General features: G+C 38.2%; 1 protein-coding gene across 1 annotated transcript in view; it reads right to left on the reverse strand.

The window, feature by feature from the left end:
* Positions 1 to 20,511, reverse strand: part of SLC5A8 (solute carrier family 5 (sodium/monocarboxylate cotransporter), member 8) — a 74,551-nt gene continuing 54,040 nt past the window's right edge. Inside the window, exons 10-15 of the mRNA XM_006888528.1 lie at positions 19,282 to 19,349; positions 17,997 to 18,083; positions 13,832 to 14,037; positions 12,660 to 12,763; positions 570 to 649; positions 1 to 126 (exon numbers count right to left, since the gene is read on the reverse strand). Of these exons, the coding sequence (XP_006888590.1) occupies positions 1 to 126; positions 570 to 649; positions 12,660 to 12,763; positions 13,832 to 14,037; positions 17,997 to 18,083; positions 19,282 to 19,349 (671 nt within the window). The remainder of the gene's footprint in view (positions 127 to 569; positions 650 to 12,659; positions 12,764 to 13,831; positions 14,038 to 17,996; positions 18,084 to 19,281; positions 19,350 to 20,511) is intronic.

Below are 20,511 nucleotides of genomic sequence, written 5' to 3' on the forward strand. Positions count from 1 at the left end.
TCACAAACGAGTCCCATTCATCTTGTCACTTGGATCAGTGAAGTTTAATTCAATGTGGTTGAAGGCAGGATTATCAGTGCCGCCGTCGTCCACTGGATGAGATTTGTAGTTTAAAACATGCTCCTTCTGAAAGAAAATGTTTATAGTATTTAGAAAATAGAAACTGTTCTTTCATGTAGTGTTCATAATTGTCACTACTGCTTTCATTTCAGTAAACCAGCTCTGCAGTCCATACAGAAAAGAAGCTTGAATGGAGCAATGGGTAAGTGCTTGACTGCAAACTAGGTTAATGGCTTGATCTCACCAGTCACTCTGAGGGAGAAAAGATTTAGTGATCTGTTCCCACAAACCTTCCTGCCTAGGAAACCCTATGGAAAGTTCTACTGAGTCCAATAGAGTCACTATGAGTCAGAATCACCCGAGCTGCATGTGACTATTGAGGGTGAGATATAAAACATCAGAGCACAGGGCCAGCTGTCCGTCAGCATTCAAGACAGGCTGGGACTATTGTTCTAGCAAAGCGATAACACACAGTCTTACTAATTGAAAGAAAAGGAAAACCAACTTACTTTCTTAAACATACTGAAATTGGACAGAAAGTCCTCTTTGGTTAGTAGGAATTTGGAGTCTAAGTTCTGTTTTCTTCCTCCTGAAAAACATATATTATTTACACTGTGAAAAAAGATACCTACAGTTACACAGTAGTTTTCATTATATGGGCAGTTAACTTATGCATGTTCAAGTCTACTTATAGAATGTTGTTGTTGTTGTTGTTGTTGTTGTTGTTGTTGTTGTTGTTGTTGTTAAGTGCCGTTGAGTCGTAGGTGACTCATAGCAACCCTATGAACGAAAGCCCTGGACACTTGTATAACTTTCGTCTTTTCTCTAAGTTCATTGGGTTTCTGGAGGCAAGCTATTATGGAAGTGGATGCCACTCCTGCTTCTGAGCTTGTTTTAATTGGGGAGCTCCACCAAACACCGTCCACCATGGGTAACCATTCTCACATTTGACTCATCAGTGTCACTGTGTTCGGCTTCATAGCAACCACAAGTTATCTCTGTACGGCAAGTGGACAGACCAGGGTAATGCACACAGAAAATCTCTCCAATAGTGTTAAACGTGTATGCCACCAGCCCTTTTCCTTCAGTCAGTATCAGATGCTACAAGCCTTCACTGCAATAAATGGCAAGAAGCTGCGCTTCAATCCTGAAGGTACGTGGTTCGAATCTGCCAGCTGCTCTGTAGGAGATGGATGAACAGTCTCCTCTTGGGCAATTAATTACCTCTGAAAACCCACTGGAGGGTCAGCTATGAGTCAGTTCTGACTTGACAGTACACAACAACAGTATTTAAGGATAGAGAGCTCTGGTGGTTTAGTGATAAGGAACTGTGCTGTCAACACAAAGGTACACAGTTCAAATACACCAGAGGCTCTGTGAGAGAAAGCTGAACAGGCAGCTCCTGTGTCATTTACTGCCTCTGAAGCCCGCTGGAGGGTCAGCTATGGCTTAGTTGTGACTCTACGATACACAGCAACAACAAAGTGTTTAATGAAATTCATGAGACGTCTCCCAAATGGGGTAACAGGCTCCCAGAAGCCAGTTACCTCATCTGGTCAATGCAGGTAGGAAAATTGGTTAAAAAGTATCTTCTAGGGGGAGCTCTGGTGGCCTAGTGGCAAGGAGCTGCAACTACAATCCCAGAGGCACACGGTTTGAATCCACCAGATGCTCTGCCGGGAAAAGGAGGGGCAATCTCCTCCTGTACCAGTCAGATCTGATTTGATGGTACACTCACACAAAAATTTAAAAAAAAAAGTATTTTCTTTGGTTTGCAATAAAATTGTAAACCCTCTGCCCCTGCCTCTGCCTCTGACAGTACAGTTTCCTTCCTTAATTTGATAACCATCAATGCACATGTTTATGAGGAAATGATGAACTGTTGAATAAATTATTTTCATGAAAAGTAATATACTAGTTGTTGCTTTAAGTCTTCTCTAAATGTTTGCTTTCAAATGATGTATTCTGAGTTGATAATTTACCAGCTGATTGAAGAGGATGCTTGAAAATTATATTACTCAAAGCACGGTCCTTAAATCACCTCTATCCAGATGTAGAAATGGGTTTGCAGGTGCGGGAGATTGTGAGGATGTCAGAGGATAGGACAGGGGTCAGATCTGTTGTTTGTGGGATCACTATGAGTCATCTTTGACAGCACCTCACAACAACAAAAACATCCAAAGTATGAGGTGTATTTAAACCTCAGCTCCCTGGACTCCAGCTGGCTGATCAAATTAGAGTTCTGCTTTGAGGCTACTCAATTCTGATTATCAGTAAATTTTCAAGGTCACCTTTATCCCTTCTACAATGTGAAAAATCACTGTTTTAGTACAAATACCAATCATGGCATTACAAGTACCCTGCTTTTCTAGAGGGGGGATCAACTATAAATCAATTTGTTATTGATTGCCTCTTCCAAAGAAAGGTGACCAATAGAATCCAGAAATGATCAAACAATATCAATAAGATCATACTCTTATAAAATTTTGCTGGTGATAAATAATTTTTTAAAAATGCAGCAGTACCTCAACAGAGAACTACCAGAAATTTAACTTGAAGATCTGAAACAAGGGACATCATGGCTGGATGACCAGAACAATGTTAATTTCTCCTTGTTTTGTTGACTATGAAAAGCTATTTATACAAAATTTCAGATAAGGAGGAACCCTTAGTGACACCAAGAAATATTGACCAGGAGTGGACTGTGTCTTTTTGGACACAGGCCCCAGCATAACTTAATTCCTTGACCCCAGAGAAAGCCAGAAAGCATGGAGGTGTCCAGGGAAACCTGGACCTACAAATGCTGAATGAAAGAAGGACTTTTCCTCCACAACCAACAAAAAGGTTGGTGGACCTTCCTATAGAGTCAGATGTAGATATATAGTTTCCTTTCTCTATACCTATTCAATCTGTATGATGGGCAAATAACATTCAATGGTTTATTCATTGCAAATACCTTCCATAAGAAACACAAATGCAGGCTAAAAACAAATGGATTTCACCTGATGGTATGCACAGCAATCAAATCTATTACATCTGTGCAAAGAATCCCAGGAGAAGTTCAATATCAGCTGTGAAAACCAGGCCAGGTGCTGATTGTGGAACAGGCCACCAAGTACTCATATGCAAGTTCAAGCTGAAGTTGAAGAAATTGAAATCAAATCCACAGGAACCAAAATCTGACTTTAAGTCTATCTCACTCAAATTTCAAAACCGTTTCAGGTAAAGGTTTGAGGCCTTGAACACCAAAGAGCGAAAACCAAAGGAGCTGTGGGAGGATATCAAGAATAGCTACCATGAAGAATGCAAAAATTCACTACAAAGGCAGAAGAAGAAGAAAAGACCAAGACGATTATCAGATGAGACTTTGAATATTGCATTAGAGCATGGAGAACCCAAAGCTAAAAGAAGAAATCAAGAAATTAAGGAGCCGAACAGAAAATTTCAAAGGGCAGCTCTGGAAGACAAAGCAAGATATTATAATGAAATGCACAAAAAGCTAGAGTCAGAAAATCAAAAGGACCGAACTCGCTCAGCATTTCTTAAGCTAAGAAATTGAAAATCAAATTTAAGCCACAAGTGGCAATACTTAAGGTTGCTTTGGGCAGAATGATAATAAATGGTCCAAGAAGCATTTGAAGAATATGAAAGGAGTATACAGAATCACTGTACCAGAAGAAACTGGCTGACACAGAAGAATTTAATGAAACAACCTATGAGCAAGAAAGTGTGGTAATGAAGGAAGAAGTTCAAGCTGCTCTAAAAGAATTGGCAAAAAAACAAGGGTCCAGGAGTTGACAGTATACCAATGGCACACTTCAACAAACAGACACTGCCCTGGATGTGCTCACTAAATTGTGCCAAGAAAACTAAATTGTGCTGGCTGAAGGACAGCCAGCTGGCCAACTGACTGGAAGAGATCGATATTTGTTCCCATTCCAAAGAAATGTGACCTGACAGAGTGCAGAAATTATCAAACAATATCATTAATATCACATGCAAGCAAGATTCTGCTGAAAATTATCCAAAAACGACTGGAGTAATACATCAACAGAGAACTGCCAGATGTGCTGGCTGGGGTTAGAAGAGGTCGTGGTACTAGGGATAGTATAGCTAATGTTAGATGGATCTTGGCAGAAAGCAGAGAATACCAGAGGAATGTCTATCTGTGTTTCATTGACTATACAACGGCTTTTGCCTGTGTGGATCACAACAAATTGTGGCTGACTCTGAGAATAATGGGAATCCCAGAACATTTGATCATGCTTAGGCGAAACCTATACTTGGACCAAGAGGCAGTCGACAGAACAGAGTAAGGAGACACTGCATGTTTCAAAATCAGGAAGGATGTCCGCCAGTGATGTATTCTGTCTTCATACCTATTCAACCTGTATGCAAAATCGATCATACAGGACACTGGGCTGTATGAGGAGGAATGTGGCATCAGGATTGGAGGTAGACTCATCAACAATCTATGTTATGCAGATGACACAACCCTGCTTGCTGAAACTGAGGAGGACCTGAAGTGTTTGCTGCAGAAGGTCAAGGTCTGCCACCTTCAAAATGGATTGAAGCTCAACACCAAGAAAACAAAGATTCTCACTACTGAGCCGATAGTCAGCATCATTATGGATGGTGAAGAGATTGAGATTGTTAACAGTTTTAGTTTATTTGGCTCCACAAGCAACACTCTTGGTACCAGCAGCCAGTAAATCAAGAGACAAATTGCACTGGGAAAGTCAGCTTTCAGGGATATCTCCAGAGTATTAAAAAGCAACGATGTCAGTCTGGAGACTAAGGTGTTCCTGATCCAGGCCACAGTCTTTGCAATTGCTTGCTATGCGTCAGAAAGCTGGACGATGACTAGGGGTCATAGAATGAGAATTGATGCCTTTGAGCTGTGTTGCTGGAGAAGAATGTTGAATATACCATCAACTGCCAGGAAAACAAACAAGTTTATCCTTGAGAGGGCGAAACTGGGCTGCTCCTTGGAGGCAAGGATTCTGAAGTTTTGTCTGACATACTTCGGACATGTTACAAGGAGGGACTAGTCCTTGGAGAGGGACATCATGTTTTGGAGGGTGGAGGGAAAGCGCAAGAGAGAGAACATCCTCGATGAGATGGATCAATTCAGTAACTGGGATAATGAGGGTAGGTGTGTCAGAGACAATAAGATTGGCACAGGATAAAGCAGCTTTTAGGGCTCTTGTACATAGGGTTGCTATGACTTGTAAGCAACTTGACAGCACATAACAACAGACTCTGTCAGAACAAAGTGCTAACAGGATGAGAGGAAGACTCATCAACAACCTGTGTTATGCAGATGACACAGCTTTGCTTGCTGAAAATGAGGATGACCTGAAGCATTTGCTACAGAAAATCAATGACTACAGCCTTTAATATGGATTACATCTCAACGTCAAGAAAACAAAATTCCTTACCACTAGGACAATAGACATCATAATAGTTGGAGAAAGGGATTGAAATTTACAATCACGTAAACTTACTTGGATCCACAAATGCCCTAGGACCATAGGTTATGAGCTAAGGAGACATATTGCTTTGGATAAGTCTGTTGTCAAGGACCTCTCTAAGATACTGAAGAGCAATGATGTCAGTTTGAGGACTAAGGTGTGCCTGGTTCAGGCCATCATCTTTTTAATCATTTGCTAGACAACTGAGAGCTGAACAATGAATTAAGGTAATAAAAGAGTTGATGTCTTTGAGTTGTGTTGAAGAAGATGGCTGAATATGCCATAGAATGCTAAAAGAACAGGTGCAGCTGGAGGATGGCAACACTTCAACTCTCATATTTCTGACATGTTCCTGGGAGAGATTATTCCCTGGAAAGAGATATCATCCTTGGAAAGGTAGAGGGTCAGCAAAAGAGATGAAGATCTCCAAGATGGAGTTACACAGTAACTGCAGCAATGAGTTCAAGTATATCAGAGATGATGAAGATGGCACAGGACAGGAAGGTTCAGACCTGTTGTTCATAGGGTCGCTATGAATCATACTAATAATAACAATAATAATAGCACCTAATAATAACAAGAAGCTGTAAGAGAACGAAGTCATGTTTGTTAAAGAATTCTGAAAGCATTGCAAAAAATGAAATTAGTGAACAATTAATTTATTATGCACATGAAAAACCTGTACATAGATCAAGAAGCAATCATTTTTTAAAAAAAGGAAAGGAGGGGCAATATCCTCCTGTACCAGTCAGATCTGATTTAACGGTACACACAATAAAATAATAAAATTTTTTAAAAAAAAATTTTTTTAAGAAGCAATCATTCAAACCAAACCAAGGAATACTACAAGATCTAAGATCAGAAAATGTGTGTAAAATGTTGTTTGTGTTCACTATATTCATTCAATCTAAAATGAGCAAATAATCTGAAAGCTAGTCCATGTAAAAAGTATGGCATCAGAATTGGAGGAAGATCCATTAACAATTTGCAATACACAGATTGCACAACCTTGCTTTTTGAAAGGGAAGAGGGTTAGAAGTACTTCTCGATCATGCATAAAAACTATAGCCTTATAGGATATGAACAGACACTTCACCAAAGAAGACATTCAGCTGGCAAACAAACACATGAAGAAATGTTCAAAATCCCTAGCTCTAAGAGAGATGCAAATCAAAACAACTATGAGGCATCATCTCACCCCAGTAAGAACAGCAAAATTCAACAGAGCAGCAAATAACAATTGCTGACGAGGTTGTGGAGGAACTGGACCCTTATTCACTGTTGGTGGGAGTGTAAAATGGTGCAACTGCTATGGAAGGTAGTAAGGCACTTTCTCAAAAAGTTGGAAATAGAAATATCATTTGATCCAGCAATTCCACTACTGGGAATATACTCCAAAGAAACCTTAAGCAGATATATGCACACTCATGTTTATTGCTGCATGTTCACAATAGCAAAGGATGGAAACAACCCAAGTGTCCATCAACAAATGGATAGAGATGCTGTGGTACATTCACACAATGGAATACTATGCTATATTGAAAAACAATTAATGATTGTTGGAAGGATTCTATAGAGTGGTACAATGCTACCAAATGAATAATTGCAGAACAATTGTGCTCATGTAGAGCCTGTATATAGACCAAGAGGTAGTCACTGAAATAAAGGCATGAAACGTAACTGGGCAAAGTTTAGGAGTTCTGTCTAGTGTTAACACATTTGATAAAAAAGTGGCTGGGAGCTGTCTTTCTTGTTTGTTGCAGGTGTATAGTGAGAGAATACAGGACATTAGGAGGTTTAGGACTTCCTATCAACTCCATCATCACCAAACCACTGCCTTGAACTGAACCACCATCAAGTCTCACTGGGATTATGCCAATAGTCTCCTACCTGCCCTTGTTCCCTTATAAATTAGTCTCAAACCCGGATCAGAGCGCTCCTTTGAGAATTATTGGAAAACCATTTTTTAAAAGAATATCAAATGTAGTAGACCTAAAAAAATACAGAGATAGAAAACAGGAGAGAAAAGATAAGAAAATTAGAGGAATCTGTTCAATAATTCATTTGACTAACAGAGATTTTCATGAGAAAAAAATATAAAACATGGCAAGAATTAATAAAGATACAGAATAAGAAAATTCCCTAGAACTGAAATAGAGGGGTCTTCAGATTTAAAGAACTATATTTTCTGCACCTCTTTCAAGACAGTTTATTTATTATTTTGGCAGGTCATTATATGTTTAATGTATTTCATTAACACTACAATGTAAAGCAATTCTTGTCTTCCTTATTCTTTGCCAATATGCATGCAAAGCAAATGAAAATACTAAGACTTGGTCACCTGTATCTCAGTCTCAAAAGAGTTTTCTTCCTCGTTAGCATTTTGAAGAGTTGCTTGGCAGGAGATTTGCCTACAATTCATTGCTTGATTTCTTGATTGCTGGTTTCATGGTTATTGATTGTGGATCCAAATAAAACTTAAATCCTGGACAACTTCAAACTTTTCCTCATGCATCACGATGCTGTTTACTAGTCCCACTTGTAAGAATCTCTTAGTGTTGAAGTGTAATCCACATTACAGTCTTTAAGCCTCATCAATAAGTGTTTCAAGCCTTCTTTGTTCTTTTTAGGCAAGTTTGTGTCATCTGCAGGTTGTTAGTGAGTCATCCTCCAAAGCGGATGCCACAATATTCTTCACATTAGTTATTTGCTCAGCTTACAGACTGTTGTTGTTGTTATGTGCCATCGAGTCATTTGCGACTCATAGTGACCAAATGTACAACAGCCCTAAACCCTGCTCTATCCTGTGCCAATCGCATTGCCTCTGACACCACCATCCCAGTTATCCCAGTCACTGAATCAATCCACCTCATAGAGGGTCTTCCCCTCCTGTGCTGTCCCTCCACCCTCCCAAGCATGATGTCCCTCTCCAAGGACCTGTCTTTCCTTACAACATGTCCAAAGTATGTCAGACGAAGTCCCAGAATCCTTGGCTCCAAGGAGTAACCTATTGTAACCCTCTGCAGAATGAATCTATTTGTTTTCTTGGCAGTCCATGGTACATTCAATAGTCTTCTCCAGCACCACAGCTCAAAGGCATCAATTCTCCTTCTATCCTCCCTAGTCATATTATAGTTAAAATGTACAGCCCTTGCAACAGTTCCATGATACATCTTCAAGGATATGAACATTTACAGCTAAGCACAATTGATAACAGTGCATCTAAATTCCAAAATCAATCTCTACAATAGTCTACGTGTTTCCTATTGCCAAAGGGGCCCTTTAGAGTAGTGAGAGAAGATCTTCACCCTGAAACCCACAGTGTCCCTTTTCAGCAGGAAGTAGCTAAGAGAATACGCCATCCCCTTTTCCTTATTAATCAGGGTGAAGTCTCTCTCAGGGAGGAGTGATAGGGAATGGCAAAGGACACACTGACAAAGGAGATTAATCAGAACTGGCTTTGACAAGCACTGTGGCAATGGGACAATTAAAACAGACTTACAAGGGGGGAAAAAAGAGGAACGAACTGGAGGGGGGAGGGTAGAGAAAATAGTGCAACAATGAATGAATGGAAACCCAAAATCTCTGTAAATGTTCATTAAGATTAATAAAAGTTAATAAAAATAATGTACAGCTCTGACACTCACCTCCTGACTCTATACTATATAGTTTCCCTTTGTTCTGTTTGAAAAACAATTCGTTGGTCTATGTACACGTTCCTCAGGAGCACAATGAAGTTCGTGGAATTACTACCAATCTTTGTTATGTTATCTATAACTTGCTATGACCTGCAGAGTTAAACGGCTCTGCTGAGTCAAAAAAACACAGATTACCATCTTTCAGGTACTCTCTGCTTTCCATCAAGATTCATCTGGCAGCAATGATGTCTCTTGTTTTATGTCCTTTTCTGGATCCAGCTTCACTTTCTGGAAGTTTCTATTTAATGTGCTGCTCCTGCCACTTTCTGAATGATTTTCACTAAGTTTTACACGTGTGTGGCATTAATTATATTGTTAGATAATTTCCACATTCTGTTGGATCATTTTTCTTTGGATTGGGAAGAAATGTAAATCTATTCCAGTCAGTCCACCAGGTAGATAGATATTATTTCTCTAAATTTCTCTGCATATGTAAGTGAACAACTCCAGCTTTGCATACACTTATTGAAACCTTTCAATTGATATTACATAAATTCCTGGAGACTTGTTTTTTGCCAGTGAAGCTTGAATTTCCTCCTTCAATACATTCGGTTCTTGGACCTGAAATGGTTGATCATAGACCAGTTCTTTTTGGTACAAGTGACTGTGTATCCCTTTGATATTATTTTTATTCTTTCTGTGTCACTCAATATTTATCATCAGGATTACAATTCAAGGCTGGAATTTTTTATGCTGTTCTTTCCACTTGAGAACTGCCAATTATGTTCTTCCCTTTGGGTTTAATAACTCCAAATCTTTTCACATTCCACTATAATACTTTGCTTTATCTTCTAGAGCTGCACTTCAAAATTATCAGTTCCACTGTCTTACACTATAATTTCCTTCACTCACGTTCTTTTCTATGTGCTCTAGAGCAAGTTCCGGTGGATCTTCTGACCATATTTTTGTCTTCTCTTTCTATCTTTTTAATGGCCTCTTGTTTTTTTCATGTTTGATGTCCTCACACAACCTGTCTGGACTTTGTTCATTAGTGTTGAATGCATCAAATCACAAGAATGCAGAAAGAGCCCTAATATCCAACCACAACTGAATGGACTGCAAAACTCGGTACATTCACATAATGTAATATACTATGGAGCACTCAAGAGCAATGATTTTTAAAAAAACTACATAACTTGAGAGATAATGGAGAGTGTTATGCTGAGTGAACAAATTCAGTCTCATAAGGACAAATACTGCATTAAGACCATTATTGTAAAAATAGAAGGAAAACATGTAAGGGACTGATGAGGTAAAGTGGTGGGAGCAGAGGGGTGAGGATGGGAAAGGGAGAAACTACAGAGTTGAGCCATTTGGTAGGTAGAGGAAGAGGGGGAAGGAAATGGGAAGGATCTGGATGAAAAGACAGGGTAATGATGGACAAGGTCTAATGGTGATTAATTTTATAAAACATAATGCATGAGAATAATTGTATGAAACAATGTGAATAAAGAATAGTGTGAAAACAATAATTTTTTGATAAAAAAAGAGTCTTTAAATTCAGGTAGGATATGGCTCAAGGTCATAGTCAATCAAATTCATTGTCATCGAGTTGGAACTGACTCATAGCTGACCCTCTGGTGGGTTTTCAGAGGCTGTAAGTCAGATAAGAGAAGACTGCCCATCTTTCTCCTTAAAAACTATTGGTAGCTTTGAACCACCTGCCTTTGGGTTGGCAGTGCAACTCCCTATCCACTGGGCCCCTAGAACTCAAAGTTATATTGGACTCTTGTCTACTTATTTTCATTTCCTCCACCTTCAAATGAGCGTACATATGAGCACGTTAGTTCATGGCCTTTTCTCATTGATGTTTTTTCACTTCTCCATCATCTCTCCCCACAGACATAGTTGATTTAGTAGCTGTGTTTTTCATCTGGTGAATTCCATGTGCATAATCATCATTTTTAAAGGTATTTGCAAAGAGAATAACTTGTTGATCACTCAACATCCTATCAAAATTCATTCCTAATCACCAAGGTCATATTTTCCAACCACTATTCTTCTTTGCTTCCAATTTTTTTGCATTCCAATCACCAGTCATTATCTATGCATCCTGAGTGCATGTTCAATCAATTCTAGTCTGTTGAAGTTGGCTGTTCTTCTTGTTGTTTTGTACCATAGTATCGGAACCGACCCATAGTTGTCCCTCTGCCAGGTTTTCAGAGGCAGTTAATCACATGGGAGGAGATTGCCCATCCTTCTCCTGTAGAGCAACTGGTGGATTCAAACCACATACCTTTGGGATTGCAGCGCAGCTTCTTGCCACTAGGCCAACAGAATTGGTAGAAATGCTCATTTGCTTCATCTTTGACTTCGGTAGTTGGTGCCTAAATTAAAAAATCAGTCGTCCTCCTTCTATGTATATGAATATTATCTAATTTCTGACAGAATTGTATTCCAGGATAGACTCTGAAATGTCCTTTTCTGACAATGAATTAATGTCATTCTTCAATTTGTCATTCCCATCACAGTGGATTATATGGTTATCTGGCTAAAAATGGCCAGTATCAATTCCATTTCATCTCACCGATTCCTAGGATATCAATCTTTTCATTTTTTTCACAGCCTCCTAGAGTCACACTTCATACATCCATATGCCAATTATTAATGTATGTTTGCTGCTGTTTCTCTTCATTTTGAGTCATGCCCCATAAGCAAAGTTCTTCATTGACTGAAAGTTTTACTCTCCCACATCATTAAATTAAAGAGACATAAGGAAGCAACTTCACTCCAGTCATATTTTGAGTGCCTTCCAACCTGAGGGCTTTGTCTTTTCTCACCATACCAGATAATGCCATGTTACATTCATAAAGCTTCCAAAGGCCCATTCATTCAGAAGTGGATGGCCAGTCCTGCTCCCTAGTCTAAGTTTAGAATCACTACTGAAGTCTGTCCACCATAGGTGGCCCTGCTGTTATTTGAAATACCAGTGACACCACAGATTCCAGCGTCTCATCACAAGAGCTCACAAGCCACCACAGGATGAAGAAATGACAGGCAAATAGTAGAAAAATCAGCACAAGAAAACAGGAAGATCATGACAAAGAGTAGTTGCAAAGGTATGACTAAAATGTAATAAAAGTATTGCATTTACCTGGTATAGTTTTATCAAGCATCTTATTTTTTTTATCCTATAACAACCATGTGAGGGAGACATGCTAATTATAGTTATCCTCATTTTATAGATGAGAAAACTAGAGTTTAGTTATCTGGTTGCCCACATTCATAGCAGAAGGAAGATTTAAGTAGAGCCAGATGTTTCTGCTTTCAAGTCCAGGCACTCAAATTTCCCAAGAATAAAATGGAAGACATAATTAAACCAGTTATTAGCACAACCACAGTAAATGACATGAATAGCTATGAAACATAAACAGTGCCAACTTACATGAAAAGGTAAATACAACAATACCAAGGTGTAGATAGTTACCTGTTGGTAAACTAATAATCATCCCCACGAATACTGTTACCAAAGTTCCAATTGTGCTGAAGTATAGGTATGATAAAGAATACCAGTTGTCCATTAATGGAGTCCTAAAAAGAGAGGAAAAAAGTGTAATGGTAAGATTTCATCAAATGCTATTAGTAAGTATGAATATGTATATAAATAGGTCTCATGTCAAAAATATAATATTTAATGTTTAAAATGCCATAGTCTTATACCCTAATTTTATCTTACTGGATCAGGACTAAAAAGTATGATTTAACCTTGGCCATCAACTATGTACCAGGTGGCCATGCTTACCCATTCATCTCAGCACTATATGTCAGATACTGTCCTTGCCACTGGAAAGGCAGTCACATATAATGAGACAGAAGATGTTCTTGCAATCATAAAGCTTATATTATACTGAGGAAAGAAATACAGTAAGTGACTAAATAAATATCCTAATTTCTGCTCGTGGAAAGTGCTGGATGGTAAATGAAACGCGATAGTGTGGAATTAACGAGTCTAGAGAGACAGATCACTTTATAATGAGGGGTTAGAGAAAGTCTCTTTGATTAAGTGACATTTGAACTGGGATCTGAAAAACAAGCCAAAGTGGGGCAAGTGCTTGAGAAAAAAAATCTCAAAGAGCATAAATTCCAGCTGACCAAACCACCATGAGCAGGATTCAGAGGGACCCAAGAGAAGAGGGAGGCAGGAATGGGTTTTGTTGGAACTGGCATGAGTTTGGATTTTACTTTAAAGGCAATGACACCAGAGATGTAACTACAGAAAACAGCACTCACGGCAATCATTAAAATGATGTTCCCATCCAAATATCTCACACTCATCTTGTCAATAACTACGGTATCCGCTCAAAAATACAGACCGAATTCATGAATCTTCTACTTAGCACACGGTCCTTGCTTTCACTGGTGTAAGGACATTTATTGCATGTTGGGTACAGAGCTTCTACTTGGGGAAATGACAAAGTTTTGGGGAAAAATAGTGGGGATGATTGCCCAACATTATCAGTGTCAGAACTATACACATAAAGACAGTGAAAATGACAAATTTTGCTATAAATATTTTGCGGTCAGATTTTTAAAGCATTTGGAATTCTCCACCTGGCACATAATTTCTTCAAAATGACATTATCATACTGAATTCAATACCTTTCAACGTCATGTATTTGAAAAGCACTAGTAGAAAATGGCATTTCTGTGGTTGCAAATGAATTCGTCCCATTGTATGAGCTGTTGCAGCCATAAGTTTCAAGGCTTAGTGGCAATGTTCTCTCAGGAAGGGGAGGATAGAGCTGAGCACCAATCCCAACCCACAGAGAAATGGCAAATCCAGCCATCAGCCCAACAAGTGCTCCCTGCAAAACAAAAGAAAACAAAACAGAATAATCGCTTTGATGGAAATTAAAGTCAGAAAGCTACACTCAAAGCAGTCTATGTTGAAATCACTAACTTCCCATCTAAAATCACTTCTCTTCCCAAGATTCTTACTTCATGTTGAGGGCACCACTGGTTCCTGATTCCTCAGGCCAGAGCCCTGGAGACTTGGTAACTCTATGCCTTTTATCATATCCTCATCCAGCCTATAGCCAGCCCTTGCCTGTTTTCCATTTCCAACATCTCATAGTCTCTTTTCTTTCATTTTATGGCCAGTTCTCTGTTCTGTCCTCTCTTCACACCCTAGTAATTACAGTAGCTATGTAATTGTAGTGACTCTAGTCCAATTACTGCCTGTTTTCATCTAATCTGTGAACAAATGTCATGTAATATGAGCAGCAGACCATGAAAAGGAAAGCATGCAAAGAGTTTCTCAATACCAGGCAAGATGTAAGACTGTATTGGTTCTATGGGACAATTAAAGAAAAAATTACAAACAGATTTTGCAAATTTGTGCAACTGTACACACAACCAAAATCCAATATTTCTTTAGCTAAATTGGAGAGGGACATCATGCTGGGTAGAGTAGAGGGACAGTGCAGGAGGGGAAGACCCTCTATGAGGTGAATTGATGCAGTGACTGGGGTAATCGGAATGGTTGTGTCAGAGGCAATGCGATTGGCACAGGATAGAGCAGGGTTTAGGGCTGTTGTACATAAGGTCGTTATGAGTCGCAAATGACTCAACGGCACATAACAACAACAACAACAAATGGAGATGGGGAGTAGAGACGTTCACAAGCTACACTGTCTAAAGATATTTAGGTTCCCATCACTGGAAAACTAAAATCCCCTCTCTTGCTCTCTTTTTTTTTTAATCAGAAAAAGGAATTTTTTTCTTTTTATTATTAATTTTAATGAAAATTTACAGAGACTTTGGATTTCCATTCATTCATTGTTGCACTTTTCACCCTGCCCACCCTCCCCCCAGTTCACTCTTCTCTTTGGAAAGTAAAATTTATTGTTTCACAATCCCTCCCCCCAAGTCCACTCCACTCTATAGCCTTTGTCTGGAGGGAGTCCTGTCATGACAATAATACCTAATCGTCTATCCATTTTAAACAGTTCTCTCTCTTTATCAATAATCCAGGGATTGTTTCAGCCCTCAACTGATTTAATCCCTATTCCCTTGAGCTAGGAAGTTTCTTCCTTTATGATGAAAGTTCATTTAAGAATAATGATCAGAAGGACAGCCTAAGCATCTAGCTTCAGATAAGGAGGACAAAAAGGATATTTGAGGTAAGGTGGAAGCACAAGGGAAACCCCAGTGTTTGCAATAATGATGGTATACTGGTGTGAGAGGAATCCAGTTTGGAAGTCATCTGCAGAAGCCGGATTCTACAAAGGCTTGTTTGCTGGTGAGGATTAGGGCAGAATGTTGATTCACTAATGGGTGTGAGATGATGTGTATAAACCCATTTTCATCTATAGCCTTCAGGTTTGGTTTTAATTGTTTTGGTTAAACATTCTTCTAAGTAGTATAGCACTGATCTGTCCATTTGCTGTACAGAGGTAACTCATGGATGCTGTGATGCTAAACACTGAGACACTGATAGGTCAAGAGTGATAATGGTTATCCATGGTGGAGAGTGTTTGGTATAGCTTCCCAATTAAAACAAGCCTGTAAGCAGGAGTGGCATCCACTTCCAAAATAGCTTGCCTCCAGAAACTATGAATGTAGAGAAAAGATGAAAGTTATACAAGTGTTCGGGTCTTTTGTTCATAGGGTCGCTATGAGTCATCTACGAACTGACAGCACTTAACAACAACAACAATAACTGGTGTGAGTACATGAAGACTGCTGTCCAGTCAGGGGATTTATGCTAATAAACAACAATTAGATTTTTTAAATTGTGCTATGATCTCCTTGAAAAAAGATAGCTTATTTTTTTGATAAAATAAACTTACTACACTGGGAGGCACATAACACGTACACTCTATGAGGTTGGGATGGGTACATTGAGGTTGGAATAGCAAGTGACCAGTTGGTGTTTCTCTCAGCATTACACATAGCTGGTTCAAGTATAAGGAGCCTTGGTGTCCCAGTGCTTAAGCACTTGCCTAACTGAAAGATCAGATGTTCAGATCTACCAATCTATGGCAGCCTGTTTCTGTAAAGATTTATTTACAGTCTTGGAAACTCTCTAGGCAGAGTGACTATGAGTGAGAAGCAGCTCAACAGCAATGTGCTTGGGTTTGGGGATCAAAAACTCATGAAGTTATCAATAACACAAGGAATGACCTTAGAATGGCCAACCTTATAAGGCCAAAAGGGTAGCATTTGCCAAAGGAGAAAAGTCTCAAAGGCAGGAAGGAATAGACTAGAAGGGTTAATGAAAATGAGAATTACAGAAAGAAAATAGGGAATATTATAATGTCTGAAAACAAAATGTATATGAATTATACAAATGGTTAAGTGGAAGCCAATTTGCTTTACATATTTTCTCTCAAGTCACAATAAAAACAAAGGAATAAGTCAACATTAACAACAAAAAAGAATGAACAAAGTTACAAAGTTCCATCTGGGTAGAAATGTTAGCTGTCAACTATTCCCATAACAATGTTGAGCACATAAATATTTGTGGGGAAAAATACTTGTTGGATCAACAAGGAGGAGGAAAGACAAGAGTAAGAGACAAAGAAAAGAAGGGAGTCCAACCCTGAGGACGGGTAAATACTCTGCTGGGGGAAAGCTGAAAACAGTGACAAGAGGTACTTTCCTATCACAGGACTAATAATAATCTATCTCCTCTAAACGGGCTACACCTCTTCTGGATAAATGTTATTTTTAAAAGAAAGTTTTTCAGAAAAGCAACCCCTTGATATTTTTTTTACCAAACATTCAACAAACACTGTGCAGAATATGAGCAGAAACTATTGCATTCATTGTGACTGATTTCTATCAAGCTAACTTTTCATGACATTTTACTTAGAGTATTAATATGATGAACAATATAGCTATTATCACCAAACCTACCATGCCGGCTCTAATGCAGTACGATGTTCTATGTCTGTTCAAAACAATGACACACACATTATAAATTTTTTCTAAACTGCATGTCATAATAGGACTGAACAAGAGTGCTTTGTGTTAGCTTGCAGGGAAACACATCTGTTTCACTTATTTTAAAAAGTTTTGTCATTTTGCAAATTGCAGGTATGTCTAAGGAGATGCTATTTGCTTTTTCTAGATATCATTCCCAATTATTATAGCTCCTTTTGGTTAGGACCATGTTACAGAATATGTAGTATTAAATATCAGGAATAGATACTTCCCGGTCAAATCATATCGCTTGTTTTTGCTCTACCCTGACAATATGAAAGTTCAGTTCCATTATTTTAATCTCTCATCTCTGAGCCTGTCAGTCTCCTTTAAATCATAGTTATTTCCAGCTAAAATTTTTCTAGTGGAAGTTCACAAAGAGATTGGTTTTGCACCCATTCATTCATTCATTCATTCACACATTTTCCCAACTCTCCCCCCCCCAATTAACTTTGTAATGTGTATCTTGGTCCAGATTGTTAATTGTGATACATAGAATGTCTAATTTTCCATTTCTTGCAGAATACCCTTCCCATCACTCATAGGAAAATGGTAAATATATTCAAAAAGTTTTCTCCTTTAGTTGATTAAGGTTAAGGTTTTATACTGCTTATCAATTTCCATTTACCTTCACACACACACACACACACACACAGGGTTCCAGTGCTCAGTACTACACAGTACGTACCAACAAAGTCAGTGAGTAATTTGGGTCACCAAGAAAAATCACTAGTGAGAGATGTCAAAGGGATCTTAACTTTATACAATTGAGAAAATGAACATATACAGCTGCTACTATAGTTGAGAAAGTAAGTACATATTCATTCTGTATACTTACAATTGAGTTGGCAAAGGGAACCAAAATTCCCAAAGAAAACAAGCCCAGAAGAGGCCCACCAACCATGCCAAATATACTGAGTGCTGCCTACAAAGATAATAACAAGTCAGATATTAGCAATCTCACATGCCAAAAATGCCCAAAAATGTAAGGATCATTAAATATATGGTAAAAAAGGAACATTTTCTTATTTGGTGTAATACTGGAACTTTTAGCTAGTGCAATAAGACAATAAAAGGAAATAAAAGATGCACAGATAAAAAAAATAAAAATGAAATAAACCTAGTGGTTAAAATGCCTCAAGGTGAGTATTTTAGCATCTGCTCCAGTAAATATTCACAACCTTGAAATCTATTCTGTCATACAGGGTCCCCATGAGTTGGAACTGGTTCTACCGCATTGGGTTTGGAAAGAATTAGGGTCGTGACTGCCAGGAGTCAATGAAAGGTGCTGCAGGAGGGAAGTGGATATGGTAATTAAAAGGCAATATGAGAAATCTTTGTGTTGATGTAGACATAATGACTATTGAGTTTATAAACTTCAATATCCTGGCTATGATATTGTACTACAGTTTCTCAAGATGTTACCATTAAAGGAAATTGCAAAAGGTATATGAGATCTCTATATGATTTTTATAGGTGTATGTGAATCTGCAATTATCATGGCAAATAGTCATATAAAATATAATGCATATGAATTATAATCATCAAATAAAACACAAGGTCCATGAATGAAACACAACATGTATGAATGATTATATAAAGCACAAAAAAAGGACATGTACAAAACACCAACATGTATGAATGATTATATATAAATCAACGAAAAATTGTAAAAAAAGGAGAAGAGTTTAATCATTACTGCCCTGTGATACACTTATGTGTGTCTTTATATACCTATAGAGAGGAGACGCTCTGGTGGTAAAGTGAGTAATGAATGAGGTTGTTAATCAAAAGATCAGCAAAGGAACGTACCATGTGCTCTGCAGGAGAAAATCAGTCTCCTCTCATAAAGGTTTACAGCCTCAGAAACCCAATGGAGAGTAACTGTATTTTAGAACACACTCAGAGAGAGTGGGTGCGAAGTCTAGAAAGAATGGTCACATCAACATGACGAAAATATTGATTCCATGCAGGCACTATTAAAATATAACCGAGCTGCCTTATTGCTGTTTCCTTTGTTTAAAGCAACTGATGCATAATTATCTCTAGTTTGCACTTTTATGGTAAGTCTCAAACATGAAAAAAAAAATATATTGATTGTGACTCAAACTTTCAGCTCTTACCTGTAACAACGCTCCCATCAGTGACGCCAAAGCAGCCATTCCAATACACAGGGCTCCATACAGCACACCTAGGTGATGGACAATGTAAATGCCAGCGCAAGAACCAGGTTCAGAGAATTAGAACTCTCAATAGAAAGAGCTAAGATGTTTTTTGATTCAAAGTAAATAATAGGACTGTCTTAAAGAATGACTCCAAGTAGCTAAGCCGTAGAAAGGTGGATGTTTCCCTACAGATCAGCAGTGTAAGGAAGTGGACAAATAAAGCCCTTCAACTATGCCCAGGATTAGTTACAACATTAAGTTATATAAGTAAAGAATCTCTGGGATTAACTGTAGGGATTTAAAAAGTAGAACTATTGTGTGCTTAATCTAATCCTCCATAAACCTTGTCTATAAAGGTAGGCTCAGATTTCTGTCTCCAGTCTATGGAAAATCAGACACATTTTAGATCTGTTCTGTACAAGAAGATGTGGACAGTGACAAATGTTAGATGACCACACTCTTGTGACTTCTAGTGTTCATTTCTCCTGGAAATAGTAATAGACACAATAAGATATGGTTTTAAATCATTTGTTGTTGTTACTGTGAGATGCCAACAAGTCGGCTCCAACGCATAGTAAAGGTAGTAGAGGGTTCTTAGCCAAGAATGATGTTTTTTTTCAGGGACTGGTCCCTCCTGATAAAATGCCCGAAGTTTATGAGACAAAAATCTCACCATGCTAGCTTTAAAAGAGTATTCTAGTTATGTTATTTTCAATACATTTTGTTTATTTCCTCTTAATCTCTATAAGCACTCTAAACCTTCTATTAAATATTAAGGGCAATCTCAAAATAAATATTGTAATCTTCCTTTTTACCTTCAGATTGCTACTGCCAAATCTCTTTACAGAATTTCTAAAACCACCACTGGTGTTCAGATTATGAGATTTCTTGCCCCTCCTTTGACTTACAATACTTTTCAGATTTTTTTCATGATGCATATATTACTTTTAAATTAGAGGAAACTTATGCAAATTTTACCTTTTTTCTTAAAGAATAGCAATCAGTATATTTTCCCAAGATCATGCCACATGATCCCCCACACTCAAAATTAAAAATATAGAAGAAATGAATGAGAAATTTACTCATTGTCAACTAAGTGCATTATTTATACTGGTGGTCTTACTTTACCTGCACAGATCAAAAGTTAATTATTCTGACTTGTGAGGAACAAAAATGAAATGGGAGGTA

The sequence above is a fragment of the Elephantulus edwardii genome, unplaced genomic scaffold (genome assembly GCF_000299155.1).
Source record: "Elephantulus edwardii isolate Elephantulus edwardi_28Jun2011 unplaced genomic scaffold, EleEdw1.0 scaffold00068, whole genome shotgun sequence".
NCBI lineage: Eukaryota > Metazoa > Chordata > Mammalia > Macroscelidea > Macroscelididae > Elephantulus > Elephantulus edwardii.